The 12,866-nt window shown below is 47.7% G+C and overlaps 1 protein-coding gene across 1 annotated transcript in view; it reads left to right on the top strand.

Annotated features, from left to right (window-relative positions):
• The window catches only part of RTN3 (reticulon 3), a 39,286-nt gene extending 26,721 nt beyond the window's left edge, over positions 1-12,565 (top strand). Inside the window, exons 4-9 of the mRNA XM_081891392.1 lie at positions 4,300-4,507; positions 5,915-6,053; positions 7,317-7,386; positions 8,215-8,261; positions 8,903-8,961; positions 10,041-12,565. Coding sequence (XP_081747518.1) covers positions 4,300-4,507; positions 5,915-6,053; positions 7,317-7,386; positions 8,215-8,261; positions 8,903-8,961; positions 10,041-10,086 — 569 coding nt within the window. The 3' untranslated portion in view covers positions 10,087-12,565. The remainder of the gene's footprint in view (positions 1-4,299; positions 4,508-5,914; positions 6,054-7,316; positions 7,387-8,214; positions 8,262-8,902; positions 8,962-10,040) is intronic.
• The last annotated feature ends 301 nt before the right edge of the window (positions 12,566-12,866 follow it).

Genomic DNA, 12,866 nt, shown 5'->3' with positions numbered 1-12,866 from the left:
AGAGGCAAAGAGGCACATCTACAAGGCAACTGCCGCCTCTGCTTGTCTCTTCCGCTCAAAGAGTGTTTATTGCATTCCCCCAAACCTGATGGATAACTTCGTTTCAAAAAGCACACAAGTTCTGTTATGAAGAGAGCATTTCTTGCCACCGTCGGGTTCCCACTAGCAAAATCTCAACCAGCCTTCCTGGACTGTTATTATTAGCCAGCAGTCTGCCTAACAACAGGAATGGTGAGCTGAAGGGCACTTCTTTAGCCCACTTCACTTACCACACAGGGGACGGGATCTGGCTGCCTAATTCTGTTTTCTGGTAGTCATGACATGGAGGAAGTACAAAAAAAACCCCTCTGAGAATGGGGGCACTGCAGCCCTTCTGCAATCCTTCCTCGAGCTGTGCCTCCCCACCCCACATGGAAGATTCAAATAGGCACCCCCTGCTCCCAGTCTTCACACTTTGCCTCAGAGTCATGAGAGCTAGCAACATCTCTTTTTTAAAAAAAATGAGCGCTAAGGTTCTGAGAGTGCTGCAGTACAAAACAGCCCTGTTTGGCTGCCTGCTTGGCTCTTCACAGGCTCATGAAAAATGCACACTAAATGTCCCAGAGGGTGGCGAGCAGAGCTTAAGACTTCCCAGCAGCCCCTTGCAGCAGACTAGTAAACACGAGCAAGAGAGCGGCGAAAGGGGAGAGACGCTGACAGGCGGTTTTTCTTTTCCGCTCTTCCATTCCTGCCTTATTCGATGCTGTGATTACTCATCCATCATCTACCCAGCACCACTGCCACCCCCCATCCACCTCCCCTTCTTGGTGCATTTGCAGAAAGCATCATCGCCAAGATGTCTGCGTTGATGCTGTAGCAACCCACACTTCCAGCATCTCTCTTGCGCTGTGTGTATGTGCGGGCTGTTGTTTTTCCTTCATACCCTCGCTGTGGGCAAGCGACCCGTGATCTGTTCCTTTGTCCTCTTTCTGTCCTGCAACCTCCTCCCACTTCTGCCTGTTTTGACAGCTAATGCATTGGGGGGGGGGAGAGATGGGCAAGGAACTCGGCCAAGCTGTTGCAGCAGAAAGAGCTTTTGTTGGGAGGAGGGCAGCCAGTCTCCCTCCTCTGCTCCTGCCCCCTCAGAAGCAATGGGGTTCTGCCCTGAACCAGTTACCTGCTCCCTTCCTGAGGCTTCAGTGGGAAGGTGCAGGGCAGGAACTGGCTGTGCTGGCTTCTCTCCCAAAGTTGCAAATCCACCCACAACCCTGATGTGCAAGTGTGTGTGTGATATATATATTTGGGGTTGGGGGGGTGATCCTGAGAGCAGCCAAGCGCAGTGTCTTGTCAGAGGCAAACCCACCTTCCTTTATCCTCTCCTGGGCTGGGACTGGGAGCCAGGCTTTGTCTTGAGCTCAGCGGTGTGGCCTGCAGCCAGCCTATCAGGAAGAAGAAGAAGAAGAGTTTGGATTTGATATCCCACCTTTCACTCCCTTTTAAGGAGTCTCAAAGCGGCTAACATTCTCCTTTCCCTTCCTCCCCCACAACAAACACTCTGTGGGGTGAGTGGGGCTGAGAGACTTCAGAGAAGTGTGACTGGCCCAAGGTCACCCAGCAGCTGCATGTGGAGGAGCGGAGACACGAACCCGGTTCCCCAGATTACGAGACTACTGCTCTTAACCACTACACCATACTGGCCTCTTTCCCTTGGCCCCCATCAGCCTCCCTCCTCTCTCTCTAGAAGAATAAACAGCGGGGGGCTGGCCTAACGCCATTTGCTGCCGATCCAAGGACTAGGGGCTTGTCCTCACGCTGTGGGGCAACAGTGCCCCCTTCCTAGAGGCGGCTGGGTGTTACAGGCCAGAACCGCACAGTAGGGGGACCATCTCTACCACCTTTGACGCAGGCGTCCGCCTGGGTGGGTGAGACCCTCATTTTCAAACCTGGTACATCCAACGAGATTTCTGTGCCTAATTCCTGAACTGGATTCCTTCATCCTACCAGCACCAACCGAACCTGAGCATCTGTTTCCAAAAGACAGTTTAATTTCGCTGCAACAACCAACTGATTTGGAAGGCAGGCCGTTAAAATATTGTAGAGTCTAGGTGGGGAGGCTGTGTTGGACTACAGCTCCCATCATCCTTGACTGGCCGGGGGCTGATGGGAGGTTGGAGTTCAGCGACATCTGGAGGGCCACAGGCTCCCCAGCCGCGCTGTCATTCTTTAGGAAACTAAGTCTCCACAGCACTTGCTTTTGGGAAATACCCTGTAGGAACAAGGAGGGGGTTAATCCCAGGTAAGTTGTGGCAGGGAGTCGGGCTGTGACTTTGCCTTGCCAGACTAACTGCAAGGTACTTTTGTGTTAATGCACCAAGCCCTAAATGATTTATGCCCAAAGTACCTTAAGGATGGCTTGATTCCTAAAGCTCCACCTCACTTGCTGAGCTCCTCTGATGGGGGCACTTCTGGTGATTTTCCCACACCCCTGAGTGTTAGTTGGTCTTCACTAGGGGCTGAGTCTTTAGTGTGTCAGGCCAAGGTGCCCTATGGAACTCCCTGCCAGTAGAAGTTCAGCAGGGACCATCCTTCCTTTAGACGTCTTTTGAAAACTTCTCTTTTACATTTTTGAATTTTAGCTTTATATGTTGTACTCTGCCTTGCTGTATTTTTTTATGAAAGTGCAGATTATAAATTTGTAAATAAAATAAATATATCGTTTTGGCTGTGCTTTGGACAAGACTGAGCTCGGTCAGTAGAACATGAGACTACAACATCTCAAGGTTGTAGTTTTGAGCCCCATGCTGGGTGAAAAATTCCTGCATTGCAGGAGGCTGGATTAGATGACCCTCATGGGCTGAATGTTTGTATTTAAAAAGAGCTTTGGTAGAAACAGAAAATACTCAGGAATTTTGGAGCCATGCAGAAAGGTGGTATGTGTTTGGAAAAGGGTAGAAATTTGTTGGAGGGGGTTTGAAATATATGTACACCTATTTTTATCAGTTATAGATGACTGCTTCAATGCATTAATCCTCACTTGGCATATAAAATAGTATTGCAGGTCTGCCATGCAGGCCAACAAATGCTAACACAAATAATGTAGTGGGTGGTTTCTTACATATAGTAATGTCTCTCTCCCCCCCCCCCCACATCCAACTAGCTGAAACCAAGTTACCATTTTAAAAACCATTGTCAGTGGCTCTCCTACGTTCCATAGAGATCTAGGGAAAATCTCTTAGCAGTCCCCCACACTATGGAGGCCACCACTGAACCATATTTTTCTGTGATGGCCCTTAGGCTTAGTTCAACAGATCCACCAATTTGACCCTTTTTAAGCAAGCAATTGAGATGGTTTGTTACGATAGCAGTCCTACTTGGGAGTAAGCACCATCCCCACTGAGTTCAAGGGGACTTGCCTCCAAGTAAGACTGTGCACAGGTTGCAAACCTACATCCCATTGAATTTGATGGTGATGGTGCTTGCTTCCGAGTAGACATACAGGATTGCAAGAGCTTCATGTGCCTGCAGATTGCATTTATACTGTATTCATAAAACAGATTTATATCCCACTTTTGTCTTTTTGAAAAGATCCTCAAGGTGCCTACTAAATCTGGTTTTGTTTTGCTGCAATAAATTAAAGTATATGAGAAGCTTTCAGAAACAGCCAGGTTATAAATAACTGTTCATTTGGTCCACAGTATCCTTTTACAGAAGTTGCAAAGCAGCCCAAGGGTAGCAGGAATGGGGCCAAACAGGCCTTTTGAAAAACTGCATTCCACAGCAGTGGTGCCGTGATCACCCAAGCCCTCTCCTGTTAGCCACCTGCCATCTCTTTGTTCAGGGGTTGCCAGCCTTTTTAGGCCCCATGGGCATATTTGAATATTTGAGCAAGTGCTACGGGTACCACCCCTCTGGACAATTCTTTCCTCATCTTTTAGATCGGCCCTGGGAGAGAAGACGCAAGTGTGAGAGCATGTTTGCTTTTCCAAGGAATCTGGGTAGAAGTCATACCTGGTAGAATAAATCTGAGCCTTGAAAAAGCATAGAGCTGAAAGAGGAAGTGAGAGATAGTGCCACTCTTCCAACTTCCTCCTCCAGCTCTATGTTCTAAGGGATTAAAAGATAACCATCCTCACCATCTCATGACCAAGGGGCAGTGAGGGGAGCAGGGGCCCAAGAGGCTTCATGGATGCCTTGGCTGCTGGGAGGATGCAGAGAAGGTCCTTGGTTGTCGCCCTTAGAATTGCACGGCCTGGGTGCTCTTCTTATAGCAGTTTCCGACCCTCTCCAGTGACCTCTTGTGCTCATTTCTCTCTTTGGCAGTGCGCGATCTGGTCTTCTGGCGGGATGTGAAGAAGACGGGCCTTGTCTTCAGCACCACGCTGATCTTGCTGCTCTCCCTGGCTGCTTTCAGCGTCATCAGCGTCATCTCGTACCTCATCCTGGCACTCCTCTCTGTCACCATCAGCTACCGGGTCTACAAGTCTGTCATTCAGGCTGTGCAGAAGTCTGAAGAGGGGCATCCATTCAAGTGAGTGGGCTTGGCTCGGGGCCAGTAGAGTTCGTTGCTGTTCTCACCAGGTTCCGTTTGGTCTAAGTAGATTTCCATTCTCCCTTATCCTTTCTGAAAAATGGCCTGCATGAACTCGAGACCATGAGATCGGGTAGTAAATGCTAACTTTGGATGCGAAGAAGCATAGGCAATTGCATGGAGAGGAGGAATTCTGTGGCTAGCTGTCAATTGTGAGAGCTAAATGGAGCCTCCAGGTTCAGAAGCAGTGACTACATACATGATTACACTAGAAGCATGTAGTGCAGGAGGGCTACCCAAAGGAACAGAGGAACCTGCCTTAAACCAATGCTAACCCCTGGTCCATCCAACTCCGCATTGCCCACACTACGCAGCAATCATTCTCCACGGTTCTGGGCAGGAGTCTTTCCCTACCCAGTTAGCCCTGTCCTGTGATTCCAGGGATTGAACGGAATATTCTCATGCGCTCTGGCCTTTCCTGTGTACGCTCTTGTCACTGAGCTGCAGTCCCTCTGCATCTGGCTCTAGCCACTGTTGGAAGCAGTTTGCAGGACTTGACGGATCCTCTGATCCAGCTGGGCTCCTTTTTAAAAATAGATTCCCCCCCCCCCCTTTGCTTAATCAAAGACTTATAATTCAACAATGTATTAAAATGAAAAAATGAAGAGGAAACTGTACAATTGCATTAAAATGAAATACACATTTGAGTTGTTGCATTCAGAATCCCTGGGGGAAATGATTATTATTGGTATGATAAATAGTATGTCCATTAAAAAAAAGATGTTGTTTATAAATATCAAGGTGTTGTCATACGATATTCTCACTTGATGCTAAAAGTCCAAATAGTAGTGTGTTTCACAGGAAGCATTTAAGCATTGTCGTCTCTATAGAAATACATTTTTGCCATGTAGTTGAAAATGAATCCTTTGTTTGTCCTCTAGTATACTGATGCACTGCCGGCAGCGATGAGCCACTTTCAAATTGGCAGGAGTAGGTCCATCAGGGCTCTTCTTAAGGACTCACTCTTGTTAATTTAAAATTGGCTCATCGTTGATGGCGCCACATAAGTATGGAGTGCCCACTGGAGAAGTCTTAATTGTTGGTGAACCATTTCCCTCCTTCAGTCATCAAAGGGCAGACTTAGTCCTTTGCTGCTGCTGGGAGGGCAGGCCTTCATTTGCCACCAGAGGGTAGAGAGGACCCTGCCTTGTTCGCTATTTGCCTCCTGGGGAAACAAGTCAGCATCAGCCCAACAGCCATGATGGAGTTTAATAAAAAAAATGGCCTACTCTACAGAAGGAAGGAACCTGTCATAACATGACTGGCAGGCAATGAAGAAGTGTTTGTTGCTATCTGGTTCTTCAGTTTTATCCACAATGTGTCTTTCTGCCCTTTTCCCCCTCCCAGAGCCTACCTGGATGTCGACGTTGCGCTCTCCTCTGAGGCTTTCCACAACTACGTCAGCGCTGCTATGGGACACATCAACCATGCCCTGAAACTCATCATGCGCCTCTTCCTGGTAGAAGACTTGGTGGATTCGCTGAAGGTCAGTGGAGGGCCAGATGAAGTATACTAAGTATGCTACAGACAGTGCTCGAAATTAGCCAGGCGCATTTTTGCACCTGGCTTTCAACCACTCGTGACCAAGTGAAGCTGCCTGGGCACCCACCATCTGGAGGTGCATGCCTAGAGATCTTTAGGATCTGGAGTGTTTTCACACACTAATACTCCATTCCTGTAGAATTCTATCAGTTATATTTTATCTGCACAATCTGAATGAATTTCAGAAATCCAAATGCTTTTTCTGTGCAGCCAGAACAGGAGCAGTCACCATTAAGAAACAGAGGTTGGAACAGGCCAATAGATATGTGGACCATCCCTGGATCAAGTGACTTTTCTTCTTTTAAGTTCTCATAGTTCTTAACCTAGCTCAAGGCTGTCATCTGAAGTAACCAGATGTTTTGCTGAGAATCAGTCACAGTCGGTCCATCATTTGAAAAATAAGACTTTAGAGCTATCTTGCTCAAAAATGGCAACTAGACATTCTGTTTTGGTAACTAACCTTGGTTTAAGGAACTATTGGGTGCTAGCTTATATATATTTGAGTTTCTAACACTGGCTACAGAGCAGGAGCCTCAAGCAGAGGACAGCTCCCACCACAGTGTCATTGGAGTGCCTGTTTCTTTGAGCTGAGGAGGAAGGACGTGTGCTTGTTTTCCCTGAAACTTAAAGCAGGAAGGTCTCACCATGAGCCCAGAGATGGGTAGCAGTGCCACACTGAGTCAGGACCCACTGGAATGCAGCGAGACTGAATTCCGCTTTTGTAGTTAATCTGAGGTCAGTGTAGAATTTGGAAGAGTTCCTGTCCTTTTCTAGGCTCATGAAATGGTAGAAATCCCCCCCGCCACAGCCCTCTTGCAAAAAGATGCGCTCTCCTGTGGCGAGTGGCCACCTTTTTTGAACCTTGAAAGAAAAGGCAGAGCGAAAGAGTAGGGTGAAATGAGAGAGGGATGGGTAACAAGGGATTGGCATAAGCAAATGCTCCGCTTTGAATGGGAATGAAGGCTAAGGGGCAGAGAGGGGGAGTCCTTGTGGGAATGACCACCGAAATCCAGGATGGCACAGCCATCTAAATCAGTTTCTGCAGCTGTCCTAATAAATGGGGCACTGCAGCAAGCAGGCTGGTCCAGGGAGGTCAAAGAGGACAACTTCACAGGATCCTCTGCTCCAGCGTGGCCTTACTGATGCATTAATACTATAAACAGCCTAGGGTTTTTGCTAACTGTGTGCCATCCTGTTTTGCCTGCAGCTGGCAGTTGTCATGTGGCTGATGACGTACGTTGGTGCCATCTTCAACGGGATCACCCTCCTTATCCTTGGTAAGACGCAGTAACGATAGATGCCGTGGCATCGGCAGCCTGGCCCCTCGCCAATCTGCAGTTACATTTGACCAGGGAAATCTTAAAGCATTTGCCCTGTGGAGTCATACTCTAGGTCCAGCCAATCCAGGATCTTGTTTCATACAGCGAACAGCAAGATACTTCCAGGGAGCCCAGGGGCAGGATGTGAAGGCCAATATCCTCCCATTTGCCCACCAGCAACTGGTTTTCGTTGACAGATTCCCTCTGGTTGTGACTGATAAAAAGTCTAACTTAGCTCTAAAAGAGGATTGAACAAATTCACGGAGGAGAGGAGAGGTCTGTCAGTGGCCATTGACATATATTGTGGTGGAGAGTTCCATAATTCCACCTAATTAATACAGATTTCAAAGGCTGCCTGTGTCTTGAGGAACAGGCATGTCTCATAGGAAGAACATAAGAAGGTGCTGTGAACTGAGTTAGACCCTTGGCCCATCTAGCTCAGTATTGTCTACACTGACTGGCAGTGGCTCTCCAGGGTCTCAGGCAGGGTCTTTCTTTCCCAGCCCTACCTGGAGATGCCAGAGATGGAACCTGGCACCTTCTGCAAACAGAGCAGGTGCTCCTCCACCACTGAGCTGCAGTTGTTCTTGGTCACTCATGCGCTGTCCCATTTTTAAGGCCCGGGTCAGCCAGGGTCACGGGCACAGTGAAACTCAAGAGAGTGAAACCTCCAGATTCCATCGTGGCTGCCCTTGCGCTATTCGGCCCATCTGATTAGCCTGCCCCAGTTTTGTGACCCATCTTGGCTCCCTTGGTGACCTGTGACTTGCCTTTGTGTCGTTTCAGCGGAGTTGCTGGTTTTCAGCGTCCCTGTCGTTTATGAGAAATACAAGGTGGGTAACCTGGAATGTGAGCTTGTGTTGTCTGGACCACAGTGGGCTGCTTGACTGGTGCGCAGAGGCAGGGGGGTAGGCAGTGTGGAACAGTGGGCCCATCTTTGGATGAGGGATGATATTTATTTTGGTGCCATGTTTCTTTGGTCAGGGGCTTTCCACAGAGCAGGCATGAACAGAATTTATCCTGTATACTATTTATATAAAAAAAAGACCTGAGCGTTTTCCATAAGAGAACTTGGAGCTACGAAAACATCCATTCAGTGAGCACAATTACAGTTATGCACTATATCCAATATAATCTAGCAGAGCCTCTGTCAACCTGGCGCCTTCAATATGTTTTGCCCAACAGGCCATAAAGGCAGGGGCTGGTGGGGGTTGTAGTTCCAACATGTGGAGGACACCAGGTTGGCAAAGGCTGTTCTAGCAACATCTGGGCAGGTGCAGTTACCTATCCAGAGAGAGAGAGGTTATGCTGTGTGTGTGTGTGTGTGTGTGTGTGTGTGTGTGTGTGTGTGTGTGATTCCCTTTGTGTAAGAGCACAGTTGCACATGGCAGCCCTGGTTAGAAATTCACAGTGGTCTTGTGCAAGTTGGTTCCCATACACCTCTTCTAATTACTTTTGTTTTTTTTGTTCCTAGACTCAGATCGACCATTACGTTGGGATTGCCCGGGAGCAGATCAAGTCAGTTGTAACAAAGTAAGTCCCATCAGAGTTATTGGCAGGCTTCAGTATTTTGACTCTTGCCATGTGCAGCCCTCTGGGAAGTGTGGTGAGCAGCCAGACTTCAGATGGGAGGGCAAGGCTGGGCGGGGGGGCATCTTTGTTGTAACCTGCCCTGGGACCTTGGAGGGGGGGCAATTAAAGATAATTAATAATTGGGGCCAAAGCAGCAAATCACCCACCCTTTCCTGGCTGCTGCTCATCAGACTGTAGGGTGACTTAGCTTGCTCCTTGACAGCGTCGGACAGTGTTATTTGTTCTTTGGTTATGTTATTGTTTGTTTAATTATTATTGTATTTGTCACTTTTAAAAACCAGTCAAATTAATGGCAGGAGAACATTAGTTTGGAGAGCAAAGCCAGTCAGAAATTGTAGGCATCTGGTTACTGGTCAGCCTTAAGTAAGAAATTCCTTACAGGTGTGGTGTTACGCTTTGCTTTCATCTTTGAGCCTCTTTTGGCTGTCTTGCAGTCGGAACAGTTCACCTTTCAAGACATAAAAGGGCTTTTGCCAGTCCAGAGGGACAAGCCCCTGTACACACAACCAGCTTGCATTATTTAGACAGCCATCATCAAGATCAGTTTAATGCTGCCTGCATGTGGTAGTCATGTTTAACCTACCAAGGAATTCCATTTTGGGACACTGAGGATGCTTCTAGTGCTCATGATGCCCCTCTAACAATGGCACGAAGGCTGGATGGGACCTAATCCAGAACACTTGATTAGTCATCAAATAGATGCAACTGGCAGGGTCTATCTTCTGTCCATTTTTGAGAGATGACTTATGTGAATTTGAGTGTGTTTTGTTATTTATACCTCACCTTTATTCAGTAAAACTCAGGATGGCGTGCCTTGTATTTTGTCGCCCATCCAGGCCCTGACCAGATCCAGATTTGCTTTCTGTTAGCGTCATGTCATTTCATACCATATTGAGAAGTGTGACATTGGTCACTTTATCTAATACCAGGACTTAAAATGACACAAACATAATTGTTATTCCTGTGCCCCCAGCACCTAATCCCACTTCTTCTCTCTTTCTCCCCCCCCCCCCCAACAGGATTCAAGCAAAGCTTCCTGGAGTTGTGAAGAAAAAGGCAGAATAACCTTGCAAGGAGCCAGGACTCAGCTGTTAACTAAAATGAAACAAAAAATACCCCCTGTGTCATAGTTATAACCATTGTTACTTGTACCTATGAAGGAACATGCCGAATCAGCTTGATGTGTGCATTCCAAGCTTACTGATTATGTTTTTATATATATATATAAAAAAAGATTTTAAAAAATCCACCCCCTCCCCAAAGCTTAAACACTGGATTCAGAATGCACTGGACTAAACACGAACTGGTGTCAGAAGTTTAAAAGAGGGGAGGGGGCACCCTTTGGCTCTAAAGCAGCTTTGGTGTCCTGTCTTGGATGGAACATTATAGTAAGCCATCAAAAATGGGTGTTCCTTTTCATGTTAAGAGATGTGCTCTCTGCTCAGCGGGACATTAGCATTTCTAAAACCAGCTTTGGTAGGCTGCAAGGTGAAGCTAGTCTGTTCCTCTCTTCTTCCTTGTTCTCGATTCCCCCCCCCTCCCCGCCTGACCTCCTTAAAATGGCAGGATTTGCTTCAAGTGCAATGTTCCCTAGTTCCATTAAGGCAGTGTCTCTTACCAGGCGCACCCATCTTTCTGCCATGGACTAAGTGGCCTGAATGAAGAGGGCAAGCTTAAGGAAGCTTCAAAAAGTACCCAGCCAGTACTTATCTGCCACCCCCAGCTGTACCCTCACTGATGGAAAGGGGAATTCTCCACCCCCGTCTCCCTTAATGACATCAGTTCTCTTTTAGTCTGGTTCATCTTCTGCCTTCCTTACCACCACCCCCAGCCGCAGAAATCAGCTCCTTACCCCACCCTGATTAAGATTACTTCCCCTACCCCTTACTCTTAAATGAAAATGTCTGTAACTGCTGTACACTTTGCTGTAAAAGGCAAAACTCAAGCTGGCGAAAAACCGAGAGTTCTGCATGTGATGCCCCGGTCACTTTACTTCCAGTCTAGGACCGGGGGCAGGGGCTGAGTTGCAGAGCACTGACACACCTTGAGCCTGATCTTTGTCCTCCCCTCCCCCTCCGTCCCACCCACCTTAGGGCTGGCGAGGAGCTGCAGTCTTCAAGGACAGCAGTTTCAGGGCTAGAGTTTGGGGTCCCTCTCTCACAAGCTACGTCATGTGTGTTTACAGTTTTAGAAAGATGTTTGGGACTGGAGGATTGTCTTTGAAGAGTCTTACAGTTTTTTAAAAGGCATTTTTTTGTTTTGGGTTTTCAAAGGTTTCCTCGTTGGGAAGCAAATCTTCCATGATTCCGTGATGGTTTATCACCCACAGCTGCCAACTGCGGTCGGACTCCCCCCCTCTGGCGGTCTGCACCAAGTTAAGCCCATTCCCCCCGGCGGGCACTGCTAAATTGGTGGTGCAGCTGCTTTCGGATGAAAGATGGGACCATGCACAGCTGGACAGGTGGGGGATAAATTTGAAATTCAGGTTGGCCAAAGGGAGCCCACCTGCTGCCCAAGGCTGAGCGAGGGGGGAAAGAGTCGAGTTGGCAGCTAAAATGAAAGGGACCACCTTTCCCCCCACTAGGCTGATGGATCTCAAGTGGAAGGTAGTTGGGGAAGGGCAACATATTTCTTAACAAATCCAAAGAAGGTGAGCCTGTGCTGCCCTTGGCCCCAGGGAACTTCCCAGGATTGGTCATCCCTCCGCCTTGTCCAGCTGTGTTTCCTCAGCCGCTACCTTTCCTGTTGTAAACAGAACAGCTGGAAGGTGGTGCTGAAAATAGGCGTGAGCAGAGCATCAGGCTGCTGTTTTTTGGACGTGCAAAAATGGCTGCTGTCGCCCAGCCCCGTATTGCCTATTCCCACTCTTTCCTTGCTTTGCAGACCTCAGTGCAAAGCTCCTGGAGGGCATGCACCCACAGGGCCCTGCCGTACGCAAGTCTGGCAAAGAGATGGTAGGACCATAAATCAATCCAACAAATAGTTTCATTGGCTTTTTTTTTTTTAAAGACCCAAGCAATTTGAGCTGTGTGTGTGTGTCTCTTTTAGGTGGAATAGGAGCCGCAGATCTTAGTGAGAGGTGCATGAGTGTCTGATGTGCTTCTGCACTCGCCACCCCCCAGCCCAGCCTGAGTAGGCATCTTGCACTGTCTTGTCCTGACTCCTCTTCTCTCCACTCCCACCCCCTTCGAAGACCTCTTCTCTGCACTGGAAGCCTTTGGCTCAGCTCTTCCATCTGTTCTGTTAACTGCTGTGTTTGAATACCGTGAACCGACCTCTTTGTGCCCGGCAGGCTTTTTAAAAAAACAAAACAAAAAAAAAAGAGAAAGTTGTACGTAGGTGGAGAAAACGACAAAAACTACTAATGAAGCTCTTTTGCGTTTGTGTGCGTTTATTGTGTACAGTGTGTGCAGCATTCTAAAGGTATGGTAGTGCCAGTTTGGGTACAGGAGGAAACCTGGCGTGAGGTTCGGAAGAGGACTGGATAAATGCAATTTGATGTGGTGTTAATAAAAAGAGCACAACATGTACAAACTCCAAGAAACCTTGTCGTCTTAAGTTCTTGCAGGTAAATTAATGGACGTGACCAGGGTCCCATTAATTTCAATGGCTCTACTCTGAGTAACATTCACTCGGCTGCCACCCATTATATTTCCAAGGTAAGCATAACAACAGCCAAGTCCTACTGAGAGTCGATCCGTTGAAATTGATGGCCACGACTAATGCAGGTTTATTCACTGCAGTGGGTCTGTTCTGATTAGTAATAAGGATACTTGTTTTAGATCAGGGATAGGCAAACTCAGCCCTCCAGATGTTTTAGGACTACAATTCCCATCATCCCTAGC

Source organism: Podarcis melisellensis (genome assembly GCF_964234715.1).
Source record: "Podarcis melisellensis genome assembly, chromosome: 16".
In the NCBI taxonomy this organism is placed as follows: domain Eukaryota; kingdom Metazoa; phylum Chordata; class Lepidosauria; order Squamata; family Lacertidae; genus Podarcis; species Podarcis melisellensis.
The sequence above is the reverse complement of the archived record's forward strand: the minus strand, read 5'-3'. Positions and strand labels throughout refer to the sequence as shown.